Below are 16,876 nucleotides of genomic sequence, written 5' to 3'. Positions count from 1 at the left end.
CAAATCGGACCGAATACGATCCGAGTGCAGAGCATCCTCGATCTGATGATGGAAATCCTTGAGGACCCCATCCATGAATATCTGTGCACACAGGAGAAACTGTGCTACGAGGTGTACGCCAGAGTACGGCTCTATTATGGCATTGTTGGGTACTCAATTACTGCCTCGTCGCATCAAACGAAAAAGGGAGCCAAGAATTTGGAGCGGGGCATCGATCAATTCCACCACGCGATGCTACAGATCCTCAACAAAATGCGCGACGATGAGTTTTTGCGCTCCAAGGAGAAACTCATTCAGGCGAAGCTCGCCCCTGACGACAGCCTGGCCATGGAATCGGATCGCCATTGGGAGGAGATTATCAATGGGGATTTTCTGTTCGATCGGAATCAACAATAGGCCGATGCCTTGCACAATATCACCAAAGAGGAGATGATTAGCTTCGTGGTAGACACGAATGCCGCACATTGTCGCAAACTTTCGATTCAGGTAATTGGAAATCCGCCCACCGAATGGGCGTACGATTGGGCTTCGGAAAGAACCAATTACAGCAGCGACGTCTTCCTCGAGACCCATCAGACGCCGAGCTCTGTTTCCGTTTCAGAAGATCAATTGGCCGATGGCAGTGAGAATGGGGATTGGAAGTCCACAACATTCAGTTGGGAAGAAAGCCTGTACGAGGATCTGGGCAGTCGACTGAACCTTGTACTTCTCCCCACACAAGGTACGCTTTTCTAGGGGATTCCCTCGTGAACGGTTTCTAAATCATTTCCCGCTCTTTTCAGGTGAAAACCGTCGTGTTCGACAAGACGGGAACTATCACCCATGGCACACCGATGACCAGCAAGGTCACCCTCTTCGTGCCGCCCCAAGTGTGCAGCCTGGCCCGTGCCTTGACCATTGTGGGAGCTGCCGAACAGAACAGCGAACATCCCATTGCCTCGGCCATTGTGCTCTTTGCCAAGGACGTGCTCAACGTGGGACCGGCTGCCGCCGCCCAGCAGGGCGGAAATTTCGGCAAGAGTTCACATTTCCAGGCAGTGCCGGGATGCGGCATTCGCGTGAGCGTCTCCAACTACGAGCAGACACTGCGACAGGCCTGCAATGCAGAGCGGATCATCAACTACGAGAATCTGTACCGGCAGCATCCACAGAGCTCCATCAATGTGGAGAATGGGGCCACTGTGGAGCATCTGATGCCACAGCGGGATGTGCGCAAGTCCATGGATGTGGCGCAACAGCAGCTGCTGGCACTTGAGGGCGTTGTCGGCGAGGAGCAGCAGAAGCTGATCGACGGGCCGGAGATACGAGTGCTGATTGGCAATCGCGAGTGGATGCAGCGGAATGCCATCGAAGTGCCGCTGGAGATCTGCGACTGTATGACGCACGAGGAGCGCAAAGGGCACACGGCGGTGCTGTGCGCCCTGAACGGGCAGTTGGTGTGCATGTTCGCCGTCTCGGATATGGTCAAGCCGGAGGCACATTTGGCCGTGTACACGCTCAAGCGTATGGGCATCGATGTGGTCCTGCTGACGGGCGACAACAAGAACACGGCAGCGAGCATAGCAAGAGAAGTACGATCCTACCATTTAGAGTTTCCCGGAATCCTAAGTCATTTACCCTTTTCCTCCACAGGTTGGCATTCGGACAGTGTATGCGGAGGTGCTGCCATCCCATAAGGTGGCCAAAATCCAAAGGATCCAGCAGCACGGCATACGCGTGGCCATGGTCGGGGATGGTGTGAACGACAGCCCGGCACTGGCGCAGGCCGATGTGGGCATCACGATAGCTGCGGGCACAGATGTTGCTGCCGAGGCCTCGGACATTGTCCTGATGCGCAACGATCTGCTGGATGTGGTCGCCTGTCTGGATCTCTCGCGGTGCACAGTGCGTCGCATACGATATAACTTTTTCTTTGCCAGCATGTACAATCTGTTGGGCATACCGCTGGCCAGCGGACTGTTTGCCCCATATGGTTTCACCCTGCTGCCGTGGATGGCCTCGGTGGCAATGGCCGCCAGTTCGGTGAGCGTTGTGTGCTCCTCGCTGCTGCTGAAGATGTACCGCAAGCCGACGGCCAAGACACTGCGCACGGCCGAGTATGAGGCGCATCTGGCCGCCGAGCGGGCGCGTCGCAATGGCTCCTCATCGGAGTCGGAGCTGGACAACCTGTCGCTGCATCGGGGCCTCGACGATCTGCCCGAAGTCGGTGGCAAGCGGTTGGCCTTCAAGCGTTCAAACACTTCGCTCATTTCGAGGATCCTTATGCAGGGAAACGGTGGCATTGGCGGTCACTCGTCGACGGACAAGCATGAGGAGGGACTCCTCGATCCCGAGGACCAGTACGACGGACGCACCAAAATCGTGAAGAGCCGATACCTGAGCGACAGCACAGAGCTTCAAAAGCTGTGAATTGTACACCCACACAGGCCACAGGACAAAACAAATTTGCAGTGTAACCATTTTTGTAAAGTAAAAACGAAAAAACGAGACATAATACATATGTATATATAGTATATACAACGTATATAGAGTATATAGAGCATATGCATGCAATAATACATGGTTATTGAATTCTTGTATTTACCGACAGACTCCATCGAACTCACATCCTATCATCCCTTGGCTTCCCTCCTCATTATAATGTTTATATATCCTTCGCTTTTTTTTTTGTTTTTGTTTATTTTCTCTCCCCGTAATTATTATATGCAAGCATAAGGACTTCTTTTTTTTATATATCGTAAGTTATATTGTACTATTATTAAGTTCACTTGAACAAACGAAGGGTCAAAAGGCACGAGAAAGAGACATCAAAGACATGAACTATTGTTACTTATTGTTAATTTGCACGATCATTAAACCATTAATTAATTAAATAAATAAATATAAACCAAACATCCACACAGACACAACGGAAATGTAAAGCATATTCGAGAGGGTTTTGGTGCCACATTCTGGAACATTCTGGATCCAAGAGTAAAAGCGTATCCTTTTTCCTACCGCTAACCCGAGAGCGAAGCATAACTCTCCTGGAATCCATGGAGTGCGAAATACTAATGGCATAATCTTTGGACATTTCAAACTCTGAATAGAACCATTTGAATAGGAGAAAACATTCTCCTGGTAGCCAACGTGTACGCCACAATTTTTTTCTAAAGCCTTTTGAAGTTAGGGAGCAGTTCACCCACAGAAAACCGTACCCCTATGTGACACAGACACGGCGTAAGTTTTTTTATTGCATTCTCCGGACCGATATTCGGACGGGAGCAGCTTTTTTCGGCCTTTTTTCATCAATAGATGAAAGTTTAACCTTTATTTTATTTCTTTCGCAAAGTTCTTTCGTCTATAAAGTGGTTTATTGTGTTGGGTATGACACGCTTACTCCGGAGTAGGAACATATGCTGGATCAGTCATCTCTACGTTGATGACTTGGCCGTTTTGCATACCCAGCCCCCCGGGTGTGTCCGCTGCCTTGATGATATGCCCATTGTAGATGAAGCGCATGCCATCCATGGGGACATTTAAGCACAGAGTAGCAGCGTGCATAAGTTGGAAGAACTCGGTAGTTTTTTCAGTAATGATATGACCAAACACAACATTATCAGTGACTAAATTCAAAATAATACGTTCTGGGTTCGACATCTTGTTGTAATTTCCAATTCCAATTTCTAGAAGAAAAACGTGAGCTTTTTTTGGAATTGCTGTTGCGCATGCTCTTCTGAGTGTTTTGCCACTTACTTTGCTATAAATGACACAAATTATATGCTCCTTCCTCAAAGCGTTGCGTTTTTTCTTTTGCGAAAAATCCAAGTGGGACGAACTTTAAAATGGCGACGTTTGGCTTCGATTTCTGGCACTGGCTTTTGCGAGTATCGAGTGCAGCCGTGTGGACCCGACCGATAGATATTCAGATAGATATCGCCTGAGCCGACTTTTATCCGACTAATTTATTGTCTTCCCTAAATAGGCCTGCAAAGTCAATGATAAAGTACTGCCATCGATAGTTATGTCAAAAATATAAGTAAAAAAAAATATTTATATTGTAAATCGGTGAGCATCGGTTTTGAGTACACAAGCAGAAATGGCGGAGAATGTAGACATAGAAATAGATAATTTACAAGTGGCAATGGAGCCGGTATTCAGCCCTGAGAATCTAGAGACGGACGTTCCAGATCAATCGGAAAACGACAAAAAATCGTACAAGTAAGTGGAAACACATGAGGTGGGTAGAGGTACAGAACCTTGTGCATTCCTGATTGAGCCATGATTGCAGGTCCATTTTGCTCCAGAATGGCCTAAAAGCCTTGATCGTTTCGGACCCCGATCCAGTGAGCACTGGGGACTCTGTTGGCTACAAAACGGCCGCCCTTGCCCTGACGGTCGACTGCGGTTCGTTCAAAGATCCGCAGAATTTTCGCGGCCTGACGCACGTTTTGGAGCATCTGCTCCACATGGACGGCATCTTCACGTCGCATGTGAAACAATGTGGGGGCTTCAGCAACGTCAGAGCCGATTGCGAGGAGACGATGTTCTACTTTGAAGTGCCCGAGCTGCACCTAACCTCGACTCTGTTGCACCTGACGGCCCTGCTGATCAAACAGGATGTCCTAGAGCGCGAGAGGCTGCCGATCATAGCGGATCTTCGGCAAGAGGTCGAGGACTACCAGGCGCAGCGGAATCTGCTGCTGGCCAGCCTGGCCGCCGACAACTATCCGCATGGGCTGTACGACTGGGACAATTTGGCCGAGCTCAAGGAGAAGGATCCCGAGGATGCCCTCGCCGCGATGATCCAACAGCTGCGACGCGACAATTATGCGGCCAATCACATGCACGTATGCCTGCAGGCAAGCCTCTCCCTCAAGGAGCTGGAGAAGATGATCTGCCGCCACTTTGGTGTGATACCAAGCAACGGCATGGAGTCGGTAAATCTCACACGGTTCGATTATCGCACCGCCTTCCGTCCGGAGTTTCACGAGAATGTGTTCTATGTGACTTCCTCGGATGGCGGATGTCGGCTGGACCTGACATGGCTGCTGCCCAGTGTCCGGCAGTATTACCGCAGCAAGCCGGAGGCGTTCCTGGCCTATTTGCTCAGCCAGGAGGGTCCTGGCAGTCTCTGTGTCTACCTGCGGCATCGCCGTTGGTCGGTCTCTCTGCTGGCTGGCGTCGATGATAATGGCTTCAATCTCAACTCCATCTATTCGCTGTTCAAGCTGTCCATCCACCTCACCGACGAAGGCTACAAGCACATCGATGGGGTGCTGGCCGCGACCTTTGCCTATATAAAGCTCATCGCTGCCTCGGACTCGGCGGTACTGCGGCCTTTGTATGACAAACAGCAGTTGATTGAGGAGGCCAGATTCCGTTTCCAGACCCATCGTACGGCCCTCTACAACGTACAGGATCTGGTGCTATCTAGCAAATATTATCCGGGTAAGGATGTGCTCACCGCCAGGGGCCTCTACTACGAATACAGCGACCAGCACATGTCCGAAATGATTGGATTTCTGAACAAAATGGACTTCAATATGGTGATTACCTCGGGGGATACGTACGTGGGCGACAGCCCCAGCCCCATGCCCGACCAATGGAAGAAATTGTGGCACGAATTCAATCCCATCGAGGAGCTGTGCCTGCCAGAACCCAATGCCTTTGTGGCCGAGGATTTTAGGATATTTTGGCTGGAACTGGGTAAACCGGACCTACCGCCGTGCCCCAAGAAGCTGATGAAGACAAACATCTGCGAGCTGTGGTATCGTCTGGACGACAAATTCGGGGAGCCCAAGGCCAGTATGTCGTTCTATTTCATTTCGCCACTTCAGCGTCAGAGTGCCAGGAAGTAAGCTAACAGTCCAGCGACCCTCAGCATTGCTTGAACCACCTCAATCCTATCCTATCCGATCCGATCCGATCCATCCCCCTCAGAGGTGCCATGTGCTCTTTGTACGTCGAGTTAGTGGAGGTCCATGTACTCGAGCAGCTCTATGCGGCTGCCACTGCGGGCATAAGCTATGGCTTCACTGTCGGGGAAAAGGGTCTTGTGCTCAAGGTGCGGGGCTACAACGAGAAGCTCCATCTGGTGGTGGAGGCCATTGCCCAGGCGATTGTGAGTGTGGCCGACAGTCTCGAGGAGTCCATCCTAAATAACTATCGCGACAATCTCCGGGAGCTCTATTTTTATGAGTTGATCAAGTCGCCGCTGCTTTGCAGGTGAGAGGAACTGTTTCTTACTCTAGATCTGGAACCGGTATATCCATTTGATTTTTTAGGGACATTCGCGCATGTGTGATTGAGGAGTCTCATTGGCTGACCATCGACAAGTACAAGAGCATCAATGGCATCACTTTGGAGGAATTCAAGGCCTTTGCTCAACGGTTCCCTCAGGAGCTGTACATTCAGGCCCTCATTGAGGGCAACTACACGGAGCTGTCCGCCTGCAGTTTGTTAAATACGGTGATCAGTCGCCTCCAATGTCGGGCCATTTCAGAGCCCCAATTGCTGGAGGACAGTGTGAAGGAATTGCCACAAGGTAGCCACTGCATTCTCTGTAATGCCCTCAACGATCGCGATGCCAACACGGTGATCATGAACTACTATCAAATCGGACCGAATACGATCCGAGTGCAGAGCATCCTCGATCTGATGATGGAAATCCTTGAGGACCCCATCTATGAATATCTGTGCACACAGGAGAAACTGTGCTACGAGGTGTACGCCAGAGTACGGCTCTATTATGGCATTGTTGGGTACTCAATTACTGCCTCGTCGCATCAAACGAAAAAGGGAGCCAAGAATTTGGAGCGGGGCATCGATCAATTCCACCACGCGATGCTACAGATCCTCAACAAAATGCGCGACGATGAGTTTTTGCGCTCCAAGGAGAAACTCATTCAGGCGAAGCTCGCCCCTGACGACAGCCTGGCCATGGAATCGGATCGCCATTGGGAGGAGATTATCAATGGGGATTTTCTGTTCGATCGGAATCAACAACAGGCCGATGCCTTGCACAATATCACCAAAGAGGAGATGATTAGCTTCGTGGTAGACACGAATGCCGCACATTGTCGCAAACTTTCGATTCAGGTAATTGGAAATCCGCCCACCGAATGGGCGTACGATTGGGCTTCGGAAAGAACCAATTACAGCAGCGACGTCTTCCTCGAGACCCATCAGACGCCGAGCTCTGTTTCCATTTCAGACGATCAATTGGCCGATGGCAGTGAAAATGGGGATTGGAAGTCCACATCATTCAGTTGGGAAGAAAGCCTGTACGAGGATCTGGGCAGTCGACTGAACCTTGTACTTCTCCCCAGAGACGGCGATGATATGCACACCATTGTGGATATTGATGATTTCAAGACGAGCCTCGACACGTACCCACGCAAGTCGATCAGGTTCCAAAATGCCCCGCTTACAGATTTCAAATTAAATGTTATATAACAAAAAAGAGATTTATATATTTATATTATATATTTAAAAATCCTTCAATTAGAATTGGAATTCAATTGCAAATTAAAAAAAGGCATCTGTTTCCTAGATTAAATATGGACAAAAATGCATACGTGGGCACACGTGCCCTCTTTAGAAAAACATTCTAAATGGTTCCTACTGCAAAAAGTGTCTTCAAAAGTGGATGCAGAACGAAGATATATATAATCGTAGCATTGTTTCATTTCTTATGCTTATACTATACGATATGTATTACTCCCCACACAAGGGAGGGGGCGGAGCGCACCGTTCGTCAAGACTGTTGATGACAGGCGGCAGCCTGACGTAGGTGCGTTCCCCAAAAGTGCGTCATTGGGGAACGATTCAGTGTCTGTTTGTGCGTCAACGTGTTTTCCTTAAAAGGTCAATACACTCTTACGCATCATCCTGACCTCAATGTCGCGGGGGGAGGATCCAAGGGTGTACCCACAAACTGCAGACACACATTTGCTCTTCTTCATTCAGGTTCTTTTGTTTATTTTAATGTATTTATTAAAAAAAAAAATAAAAACACTTAAACTAATGCTTACAACATAAATAGATCCCAAATTTAATCAAATATTGTTGTTTTTTCATTTTTTGCATAATTACTATTCATTTTAGGTAATTGGTTTCTGTCTGTGTGTGTGTGTGTGCTCGTGTTTTTGCATTAAAATTACAATTTAAATGTCAATTCGATTTGTATAGACTGGTTTTCCCCCTGTTCTTTTTCGTGCTTGAAGTCCGTTTTGTCCTGTCTGTTGATCTACGATGCTGTCAATGCTGCTTGAAAATACCCTTTTGCAGAAGAGGGGGGCGGCCATGAGCCATAAGAACTTTTACAGAGTGGGTTGCTAGCACTCAAGGATACACAATATTCTCCCATCTTTATCAAAGAATTACAATTTGCAAAGCCAAATGAAATGGCTATATGGAAGTGTGGGGGCAGCGACAATATCTCCGACGACATGTCGTCGGAAAACGTCATAGCTCGGCGCGGAGATATATAAGACATATATCTCCGAGCGGGGATATGACGCTTTCAAACGACACAAGTCCTCCAGAAAGAAGCGACATAATTCCGCCGGCAGTTCATGAGCTATGTCTTCGGAATGACACTATGCCGGAACTGTGGCTTAGGACAGATTTCTCTCATATATTTTACTGCAAAGGGTATTTGAACTTCGGCCTGCCGAAGGTAGGTGGCATTTATGCGATTTTGTTGTTTGTTCCTTTCTTGTGATGCATTTTGGCTTTTCTATTGCTTTGGTTGGGCAGCGGTTGGGAGACAGACACCAAACCGAACCAGCAGCTTGCCGCCGGACTCACAAATCTTGTATCTATGTAACTTTTACATATGGATTGATTTATAGCAAACTGGGGAGGATATGTATACGGGCTATGGCGCTAGCTACTAGCGGAGTTCAAGCAACTGCGAGGACTGTGCAGGAGGGCTAAGAGAGAGAGAGAGACTGAACATCATCTACTTGGTGGGTATGAACCGCGCCTTGACCGCCTGGCCCATGGACAGATGTAGATGCTGCTGCTGTTGCTGATGTTGCTGCTGCGCCTGCTGTTGCGCCTGCTGTTGCATGTGCTGGTTGATCTGCTGTTGGATGGAAAGCCCACTGGCACTGCTGATGATATGCTGGCTGTGTAGCGGCTCATTGATCTCAATCTTAATAGCCGTGGCGGCCAAGGTGCCGGTCGTTTTGTTCTTATTTTTCGGCGGTCGTCCACCTACAGAAAAAATAGTAGCAAAGAGTCCTTGAGCATGTTGAGATGCTAGCAGGTAACTAATACTTACGCTGCCCCGTCGTGTGCTGCAGCGAAAGCGGCTGGCCGATCATCGCCAGTGGCTGTTGTGGCGACTGCAGCGTGACCGTCTTTTTGGAGCGCTTCGGTGGCGGTAGCTCGTGATGGGAGTGATTTGTGAGCAAATGCTTGGACAGGTGCTGACGTACGGCGAACGATTCCGTACAGTTGGCCACTGGACAACTGAGATACCGACCCTCGACATGCCGCTGCACATGCTTCTTCAGCAGCGACTCTTGGTTGAAGCTGCTGGGGCAGATGTCGCACTTGAACTTGAACTCGTCGTGCATCTTCAGGTGCTGGTCGAGGTGAGCCTGCTGCAGGAACTTCTCGTCGCACTTGCCGCACTCGTAGGGGAAGGCCAGGCCGTGCGATTTCATGTGCGTGTGCAACTGTGACTGCAGCTTGAAGTTCTTATCGGGACAACGCGGACAGAAGTAGCCGCTGACACCGGCATGCGCCTGCAGGTGCTGGTTCAGTGAGGTGACCTGAGTGAACTTCTTGTTGCATACGTTGCAGCAGTATTGTTGCACCTTGTGGTGTGACTTCATGTGATTGTTGAGGTTGGTCACCTGCAGCAATTGAAGTTGTTTTAGAATGGGATTCAAATGGATATGGGATGAGGATATGGATATGGATGCTCACCTGGGCGAAGCTGCGCCCGCATTCGGGCTCATTGCAGACGAAGGGTCGCTCGCCGGTGTGCAGGCGCCGATGATTATTTAGGTTCGTGATCTGTGTGAAGGTCTTGCCACAATCGACGCACTGGTACGGACGATCGTTCGTGTGGATACGTTCATGATTCCGCAGATTGGCCGCCTGGGTGAAGCCTTTGTGTCACAGAAAGAGGAGTCGAATCGGTATTAAGAGTGGGTAGGCGGCATAAGGGTGGTATATCCACACACTTACCTTTGTTGCAGTAGGTGCAAACAAATTTACGCTCCGCCGAGTGGTTCCGTATGTGCGTCATCAGCGAGGATTTGCGCGAGAACGTCTTATTGCAAAGGGGGCAGGACCCCTCCTCATTGAATATCAGATCCACCTGTGACGCGGGCAAGAGCGAGAAAGAGAAAAAAAGACGCACATAAGCAGTGAGCAAGTGATTGCGTGGGAGAGGAACAGGGGTACGATTGAGTGAGGGTGGGGGGGAGTTATAACTGTAAATTTTTGCAAACACTGTTGCACTCCCTCTCTCACACACACACACACACACACACACACACACACACGCAGAACTCACGCTCAACAAGCTGGCGGCCAAAAATATGGACTGCAAGTCCCCGTGCAAATTCAGTTTGTTTATTTCTAATTGTTTTCCCTGTTGCAAGTCTATAATTATATTTTTTTTTTCTGCTTGATTTTGTGTTGCTGCATGCCACGCATTGCATGCCACACACCCGCACACCGAAAGCGTCAATCGAAAAATGAACTTTTTCCGCCTTAGATTTACACACAGCGCGCACAGAAAACGCTGAGCGTCGACGCTGGCATCGACAGAGCGCAGATATTAATGAAAAAAAGAAGAAAAAAATAACCATATATATGTGTATAAATATAAATATAAAGGAAAACAAGAAAATGAGCAGCCAAGTGTACAGCATGTCGAATAGTGAATACCCTCACTATGCGAATGACACGCCACTCGATTGAGCTTGTACTGGCGAGCGGTAATATTTTACAGGGGAACCATTTTATTTAACTGAAACTTCTTACAGTCGGATGAAATAATCTATATTTGAACAAATTACAATTGATAAATGATTTTTTTTTCACAGTATATCTCCATCACGGGTGATGTATTCGTAGAGCATTCGTATGGCGGATATTGCCAAAAAAAAAATCTGCAGAGCTCAGTTGCATGGTGGAAAAAGAAAGGCACAAGAACGAGCAAAGAAACGGGGAAAAATAAGAAGTGGGTGAAGAAGAGAAGCAAAAGAAGGAGCCGAGGCGACGAATGTGCAAGCAAATGTACACAAGTATTTCTATATGTATATATATATGTGTACATGTGTGAGGATATTTATGTGCTGCCGCTGATTTTTGTTTGTGTGTGTGTGTGGGAGTAGCATGTGCAGCTATGTGTAAAGAGGAAACAAAACAACAAGGAAAAAACATAATAATAAACAGTCAAGTGCAAGGAGTATCTACGTAAGGTGAGGATTTCCCGCTGTTCTGAGTTACATATTTCTTTGATCTCTCTCTCTCAATATCTTTGTATCAAGCGACGAATTAGGGTATATGAAACAAAATAGTTTACGTTCGGAACGGTATTCGGTGGGAATGCTTCACCTTACATTAATACACCTTGGGCAAGTGCAGTAGGAGTCCCATGTGTGTGTGTGTGTGTGTGTGTTTGTGTGGTGGGATTACGTTTGCCAACACTGTCACATTCAAAAAGAACCATTTCTATCCGTCTCGCTTTTATCAGCATAAGCTTACATCTTCAGAATCGTCCTGCGATTGTAGATTCTCGGAAGAGCTCGATGATTGCATTTGTTGTTGCTGTTGATGCTGCTGCTGCTGGTGTAGCTGCAGCACTGCGACGGCAGCAGCATTACTGCCGTTGGTCAGCTGCTGCGCCACTGCAGCAACGTCGCTATCACTGGACGTCGATGACGATGCGACGGCGGCGGCGGCGGCTGCTGCAACGGCCGCCGATACGGAAACAGTCGATCCGCCTTCTGCCCCCCGCACTGCTTGATGGAAGTTTGAATTGTTTGTCAGCTGTTCGGAGCAGCGTACGCACGTGGGTATGCTATAGCCGGGCACTTGGAATAACTGTAAATTAAAAAAGGAAGGGAGAGAGAAATAGATGAGTATCCAATTGGACCAAAATGGAAAGTGCGTTTTGTCTTTTTCTTTTCGCTTTGATAAAAACAAAAATGTAATAATCATAATACGTTTTATTTATTGTATCCTCCTCAGCCCACCTAACCGGCCAGGCACCAACACATTTGTTCCCCACCCTACAAAAAATATCAAGCAAGAAGATAAACATACGCATACACACACATGCACATCGTGCGCTGCCAACAAAAGTTCAAGGTATAGTAATAAGAAGGTAAGGAGTTTCACTAGAGCGTAAACAAATGTTCGCATGGGTTTCAGCATTGCCTCACCTTATATTTAATATACTTTGCGCAAGTAATTTTGTTGCTGTTTTCATTTCATTTTATTTCATTTTCTTTCTTCTTCATTTTGTTATTCTTTTGCTTTTTGTGTTTTGTTTTGACTCTGCCAACGTCGAGAGTGCAGAGGCGTACGACCTAAAATCACAAAAAATGGGGTTTGTTTGGAAGCGGAGCTAAGGGTTTTATGCTGTTGTTGCAACATTTGCCTGATGGCCAGATTCATATTGGATATTGTTTCATACATTTTTTTTGTTACCCCTGTGCCGCTGTCCCTGTATTTCTTTATGTGCGGTTGACGGTGGAAGAGCGCGACGTGTGGGGACAGTGGAACAGAGGTAGACAGAGAGGTGAAAAGGAGTCAAAGTGAAAAGTAAGCAGGCCAGCGCAGGCAGTGCGCAAGCAAAATGTAAAAATAATATTTTTTCAAGTTGTCGGCTTGAACAACTTTTTTTGTGTCTAAAAATAAATATGTTCGGCAATAGTTTTTTGGGGTCGCATATGTGTATGTATGTATGTATGCATGTGTGGTATGTACATAGATATGTGTGCGAGCGATCAAAACTTTTGGCTGTGGATGAGAGACGCAGGCGGAAAGCAATGCGCGCGCTTTTCAACCCCCACCCAATGCCCAACCATAAACAGCAGCCAAGCAGTGCCGCAGTAGCAGCGGTTGCCGGCAGAGAAACAATTCAATTGTTTAAACTCCCCATAAACATTCCCCCACATCTTTGCAAGCAGTGAAAATCAATACTTAAAATTTAATAATTTCTAATTCTACTCTCTTCGCTCCCAGTCAACACTTACCGTTGCTGTTTGAAAGCAGAGTCTACAGATGGTGTCCATGACGCTGCTGCTCCTCCGCCTCTTCCAGCTTGTCGGGAAAGGTGTGGGCGGGAGCAGGACAACGTGCAATCACAGATTTGGTTCTCTCACTCTATTTCTTGCTGCTTCTGTTGTTGCTTTCGTTGCGCGAAGAAGAGGGACAAGGAAGACGTCAACTAAAGTTACCGGTTCGCATTTATTTACTTTACTGTTCTGATATTTGTTTTAGTTTACAACAAAATTGTTATTGCTTTTAAATTTTCCTCTTAAAAAAAGTGAGTGATCGTTGCGATCGAAGATATTCATACATATAACTCGATATAACAATAATTCGGTTGTGGGTTTTTTTACACAAAAACAATGGGCATGCTTGCTAGCTGCTCTTCTTATTGCTCTTGCTTTTACGTCTCACTTCTTCCCTTTACCGTTGTTTATGATTGCCTTGCACTTGCACATGCCACTGTTTTTGTTGTTGCTTTTGAGTTTGCTCCGTCTTTTTGTTGCTTAATTTGTTTCCTTTTCGGCACAGGGGTTACAATCACAGAAAACAACCAAAAAATAAAAAAAGGCAGCACTCTTATTCCTTTTTTGTATTTTTTTTCATTTACAATTCACGACGAAGTTTGGTCTCCGACGTCGCCGAGCGAACGAACGTTTTTTTTGGGCCCGATGTTATTGTTTCGCTGTATGTGTGTGTATGTGGGTGAAAAGAAAAAAAATGAATATCATATATTATGTGAGATAGTGGTGCTGCTCTAACACACATGATTTTGTATAGTGTCGGCTTTGTCTCAATAACGCCCCAGAGACCTGTTTTCACTCGTTCCCCAACACTCCAAGCGAATGCGCAACAGCTGGGCGCGCAGTTTGAACTGTTTAAAATATATTTTAGGTTAGCAATAAGAAGCGATTATACAAAATATATTGATATAATCAAGGCACAAAGAAGCACAAATATAAAGTATTTTAAGTACACAAACACTTGAAAAGTACATAAAAAAACAAAGAATGTTATGGAACCAACAGAACTTTTAGGGTAAATTTAAAATAAATTTAAACCATCAAATGCAGTAGACAAACGTCCAGAAGAACATGTTGAACACCAGGAAGGCCACAGGGAATACCAAACGAGCACGACTATCGATCCACATGGCAATCTCCTGAGATGTCAGCGTTGTCCAGCCAGTAAAATCCATCTCCTCCGCTCCAGCGCCCATGCCAACCCCCTCGGATCGATTGTTGTTGTACATCTGAGAGTTAGCCGTTTCGCTGACGGCCGCCGCTGACTGCCCCGGTGCAAGGCCACCACCTAGTGGTGGTCGAGCAAAGGCGCTCTCCACAAAGGATATATCCAATTTCTGGCCAGAGGCGCTCATTGCCTGGCCGCTGGTCTTCCGCTTCTCGCTTTTAAAGCCCTCCCGCATTTGGCCCAACACCTGACCCTCTGTGATCGTGGTGATGGGTAAATTTACGGTCAGATAGTTGTTGAAGCCAGCCCCGGCCAGCGAACTGGTGTCCGGCTGGCGCGCCATTCCCGAGAAGGAGCGGGACCGGGCGTGACTGCGGCGGCGCAGTAGATGGGGCGACAGAGTAGACTTAAGGATGTGCTTGCTGTTGAGTTTCTTGACAGGCACATTCTGCTTGCGGCGCCAGATGGTGTTCACAAAAGCAAACTCCACCATGCTGCCGAAAATAAAGATAGTGCAGCCGAGGAACCACACCTCCGAAACCTTGATGTAGCTCACTTTGGGCAGCGTTTTGCCTGTCAACGAATGGAAGAATGGTATCAGATGAGTTTCCTCTTGGGGTAGGGACAGCCCCGTCAATGAGCTCACCCTGCGCCGAGGCCAGCGTTATGAAGGTCAGCATGGTGCTTGTTCCAAGCGTTATCCTTGGCGGAGCCTGATCCGCCTGCAGCCAGAAGGACACCCACGATATGGCCACAATCAGCATCGAGGGAAAGAAGTAGTCCATCAAGTAGAAGCCCACCACGCGCGTCAAGTGGACGGTGAAGCTAAGCGAGCTGTAGTTACCGGCAAAGGCGCCATGCCGCAAATCACTGAGATCCGCATTGATCACCGTCTCGTTAGACCAGGAGCGCTGCAGCAGAAACTCGGTAAGGTGCAAGGCCGGATCGTAGGTGATGGGTCGCTTCTGCTCCCAGTGGAGTACCAGCTCCGAGGTATTGTACATCCAGCTCTCGAGCACAGTAGAGCAGTCCTGCTCGTCAAAGGGGAACTTCTTCAGGTTCAGCCAGCAGTAGAGCGTGGCCTTGATGCGGTTCGAGACGATGACAGTCCCATCCGGCGAAATGGAAGTGAGAATATCCTTCTCCGTGGTGCCTTAAGTTCGAGAGAGGATTAATTGTATTAATTGCCCAATAGATGGGCGATATGCAAATGCAGCCTACCCACCCAGAATGCTGGAGTCACGCTCGTTGGCCAGAAAGATGTGCGGCATCCAGAGAGAGTCGCGCAGCTGCTGCTCCCCCAGGATGGGCTGCCGCCGCTTGGGGCTGACGTTACGGAAGTTCAGCCGCGGGTCCAGGTAGCGCAACTGCAGCAGGGCGTAGATCTTGAACTGCAGATCGTGGGCCTCCAGGTTCTGCATGAAGTAGATGTAGGCTCGCATGTAGACGTCCACCGGGAGGCGTGTGCCCGTCTCCGTGTAGGTGATTGGCCGCTCCAGACGGTCGTATCGGCAGCCGTGCGTTAGGCGGTCCAGTAGCTGTGTCTGCGACAGGCTGTCGCCGTCGGCCAGCGTGGGACAGTCTTCGTCGAAGGCACTCTGTCCGCCCTGCAGGCAACTGATCAAAATGGAAATAATCAGCGACCAATTCATGGCGCTGCAACAATTAAACGAACAACAAGTGTGAAAAAGCCACGCTAAAAATTAATTCAACTCTAACGGTTAATTTAATATGGCTGCCAAGCAAGTGTTGACTAGCGTACAATACCTAGTGCGAAGATGGGAGGAAAATAAAATGAAAAATTACTTTGCTTCCAATATAAATCGGTAAGTTGGTTAAAAAGATATAGAGGTTTGACTTTGGAAATTGTTGAACCTATTCAGTTGAGCGGCACTGTATACTAAAATTTAAAAATTAACAGTCTGCCAATTTAATAATATTGGTAATTTTATGTTACTGTTAAGACCTCAGTGATGCGCCTAACAGCCCAATAAATTCATAACAGAGAGCTGTTGCGCCTACGTCGAAATTGCATCGATTCGTTACAATACTGAATAACATAATCATGTTAGGCTGCTGTAAGGAAAAACGGTCGAAAATCTGTTCTTAACAGCATGCGCATAACAGCACCATTCTAAACGCACCTTACAGCACTATGCTTGCAACGAAGTAGTTTCGCGACCAATTCAAACACGGCTGCACTTAACGCTTTTTATTGAGTTTATTTTGCTGCTGCAGTTGTCACAAATATACATTTACTTAAACATTTATAAAGTTTTTCAAGTTTTCTGGTTTTTTGTCTTCGTTTTCTGTATGACTTGGTTTACTATAATTTCTGTTGTAGTTTTTAAACGTTTATTTTTATTTAAATTTATGAATTTGAATCCACTGATAATATGTATGCATAGTTTACTTGTTTTCTTTACTGTACTTTCATTTGGGTTTCTGCTTATTG

General features: G+C 47.4%; 5 protein-coding genes and 2 long non-coding RNA genes across 11 annotated transcripts; 4 read left to right on the top strand and 3 right to left on the bottom strand.

The window, feature by feature from the left end:
• The first annotated feature begins 393 nt into the window (after nucleotides 1-393).
• On the top strand, nucleotides 394-2,558 carry LOC117186957 (copper-transporting ATPase 1-like). The gene is made up of 3 exons (XM_033388396.1): nucleotides 394-721; nucleotides 783-1,571; nucleotides 1,633-2,558. The coding sequence occupies exons 2-3, from the start codon at nucleotides 834-836 to the stop codon at nucleotides 2,407-2,409; spliced, it is 1,515 nt and encodes a 504-aa protein (XP_033244287.1). The 5' UTR covers nucleotides 394-721; nucleotides 783-833; the 3' UTR covers nucleotides 2,410-2,558.
• Nucleotides 2,559-3,220: 662 nt separating this feature from the next.
• LOC108156902 lies at nucleotides 3,221-4,001 on the bottom strand. Of its 2 annotated transcripts, none has more exons than XR_001775142.2 (2): nucleotides 3,736-4,001; nucleotides 3,221-3,683 (listed from the first exon to the last, which is right to left on the bottom strand). It is a non-coding gene; the product is annotated as an uncharacterized LOC108156902 (long non-coding RNA). The 2 variants fall into 2 exon arrangements; XR_001775139.2 differs by having other exon boundaries at nucleotides 3,221-3,665; nucleotides 3,736-3,987.
• Nucleotides 4,002-4,056: 55 nt separating this feature from the next.
• LOC108156889 (nardilysin-like) lies at nucleotides 4,057-5,858 on the top strand. 2 transcript variants are annotated; one of them, XM_017288629.2, is made up of 2 exons: nucleotides 4,057-4,200; nucleotides 4,271-5,858. In XM_017288629.2, exons 1-2 carry the CDS (start codon nucleotides 4,079-4,081, stop codon nucleotides 5,838-5,840), a joined length of 1,692 nt encoding a protein of 563 aa, XP_017144118.2. In that variant the 5' UTR covers nucleotides 4,057-4,078; the 3' UTR covers nucleotides 5,841-5,858. The 2 variants fall into 2 exon arrangements, with proteins under 2 accessions (XP_017144118.2, XP_017144126.2); XM_017288637.2 differs by having other exon boundaries at nucleotides 4,115-4,219.
• Nucleotides 5,859-5,908: 50 nt separating this feature from the next.
• LOC117186966 (nardilysin-like) lies at nucleotides 5,909-7,452 on the top strand. The gene is made up of 2 exons (XM_033388407.1): nucleotides 5,909-6,207; nucleotides 6,267-7,452. Exons 1-2 carry the CDS (start codon nucleotides 5,930-5,932, stop codon nucleotides 7,435-7,437), a joined length of 1,449 nt encoding a protein of 482 aa, XP_033244298.1. The 5' UTR covers nucleotides 5,909-5,929; the 3' UTR covers nucleotides 7,438-7,452.
• A 553-nt stretch (nucleotides 7,453-8,005) lies between these two features.
• LOC108163940 (gastrula zinc finger protein XlCGF8.2DB) lies at nucleotides 8,006-13,929 on the bottom strand. 2 transcript variants are annotated; one of them, XM_017299480.2, is made up of 6 exons: nucleotides 13,215-13,929; nucleotides 11,719-12,057; nucleotides 10,189-10,321; nucleotides 9,925-10,109; nucleotides 9,272-9,851; nucleotides 8,006-9,204 (listed from the first exon to the last, which is right to left on the bottom strand). In XM_017299480.2, exons 1-6 carry the CDS (start codon nucleotides 13,251-13,253, stop codon nucleotides 8,948-8,950), a joined length of 1,533 nt encoding a protein of 510 aa, XP_017154969.1. In that variant the 5' UTR covers nucleotides 13,254-13,929; the 3' UTR covers nucleotides 8,006-8,947. The 2 variants fall into 2 exon arrangements, with proteins under 2 accessions (XP_017154969.1, XP_017154977.1); XM_017299488.2 differs by lacking the exons at nucleotides 11,719-12,057; nucleotides 13,215-13,929 and adding an exon at nucleotides 10,520-10,761.
• On the top strand, nucleotides 12,030-13,322 carry LOC108163952. Of its 2 annotated transcripts, none has more exons than XR_001775749.2 (3): nucleotides 12,030-12,120; nucleotides 12,205-12,324; nucleotides 13,204-13,322. It is a non-coding gene; the product is annotated as an uncharacterized LOC108163952 (long non-coding RNA). The 2 variants fall into 2 exon arrangements; XR_001775748.2 differs by having other exon boundaries at nucleotides 12,205-12,340.
• A 213-nt stretch (nucleotides 13,930-14,142) lies between the features above and the next one.
• Nucleotides 14,143-16,155, bottom strand: LOC108163931 (glycine receptor subunit alpha-4). The gene is made up of 3 exons (XM_017299467.2): nucleotides 15,647-16,155; nucleotides 15,068-15,574; nucleotides 14,143-14,994 (listed from the first exon to the last, which is right to left on the bottom strand). Exons 1-3 carry the CDS (start codon nucleotides 16,071-16,073, stop codon nucleotides 14,294-14,296), a joined length of 1,635 nt encoding a protein of 544 aa, XP_017154956.1. The 5' UTR covers nucleotides 16,074-16,155; the 3' UTR covers nucleotides 14,143-14,293.
• Nucleotides 16,156-16,876: the final 721 nt, after the last annotated feature.

The sequence above is a fragment of the Drosophila miranda genome, chromosome XL, assembly GCF_003369915.1.
Source record: "Drosophila miranda strain MSH22 chromosome XL, D.miranda_PacBio2.1, whole genome shotgun sequence".
In the NCBI taxonomy this organism is placed as follows: Eukaryota; Metazoa; Arthropoda; class Insecta; order Diptera; family Drosophilidae; genus Drosophila; species Drosophila miranda.
The sequence above is the reverse complement of the archived record's forward strand: the minus strand, read 5'-3'. Positions and strand labels throughout refer to the sequence as shown.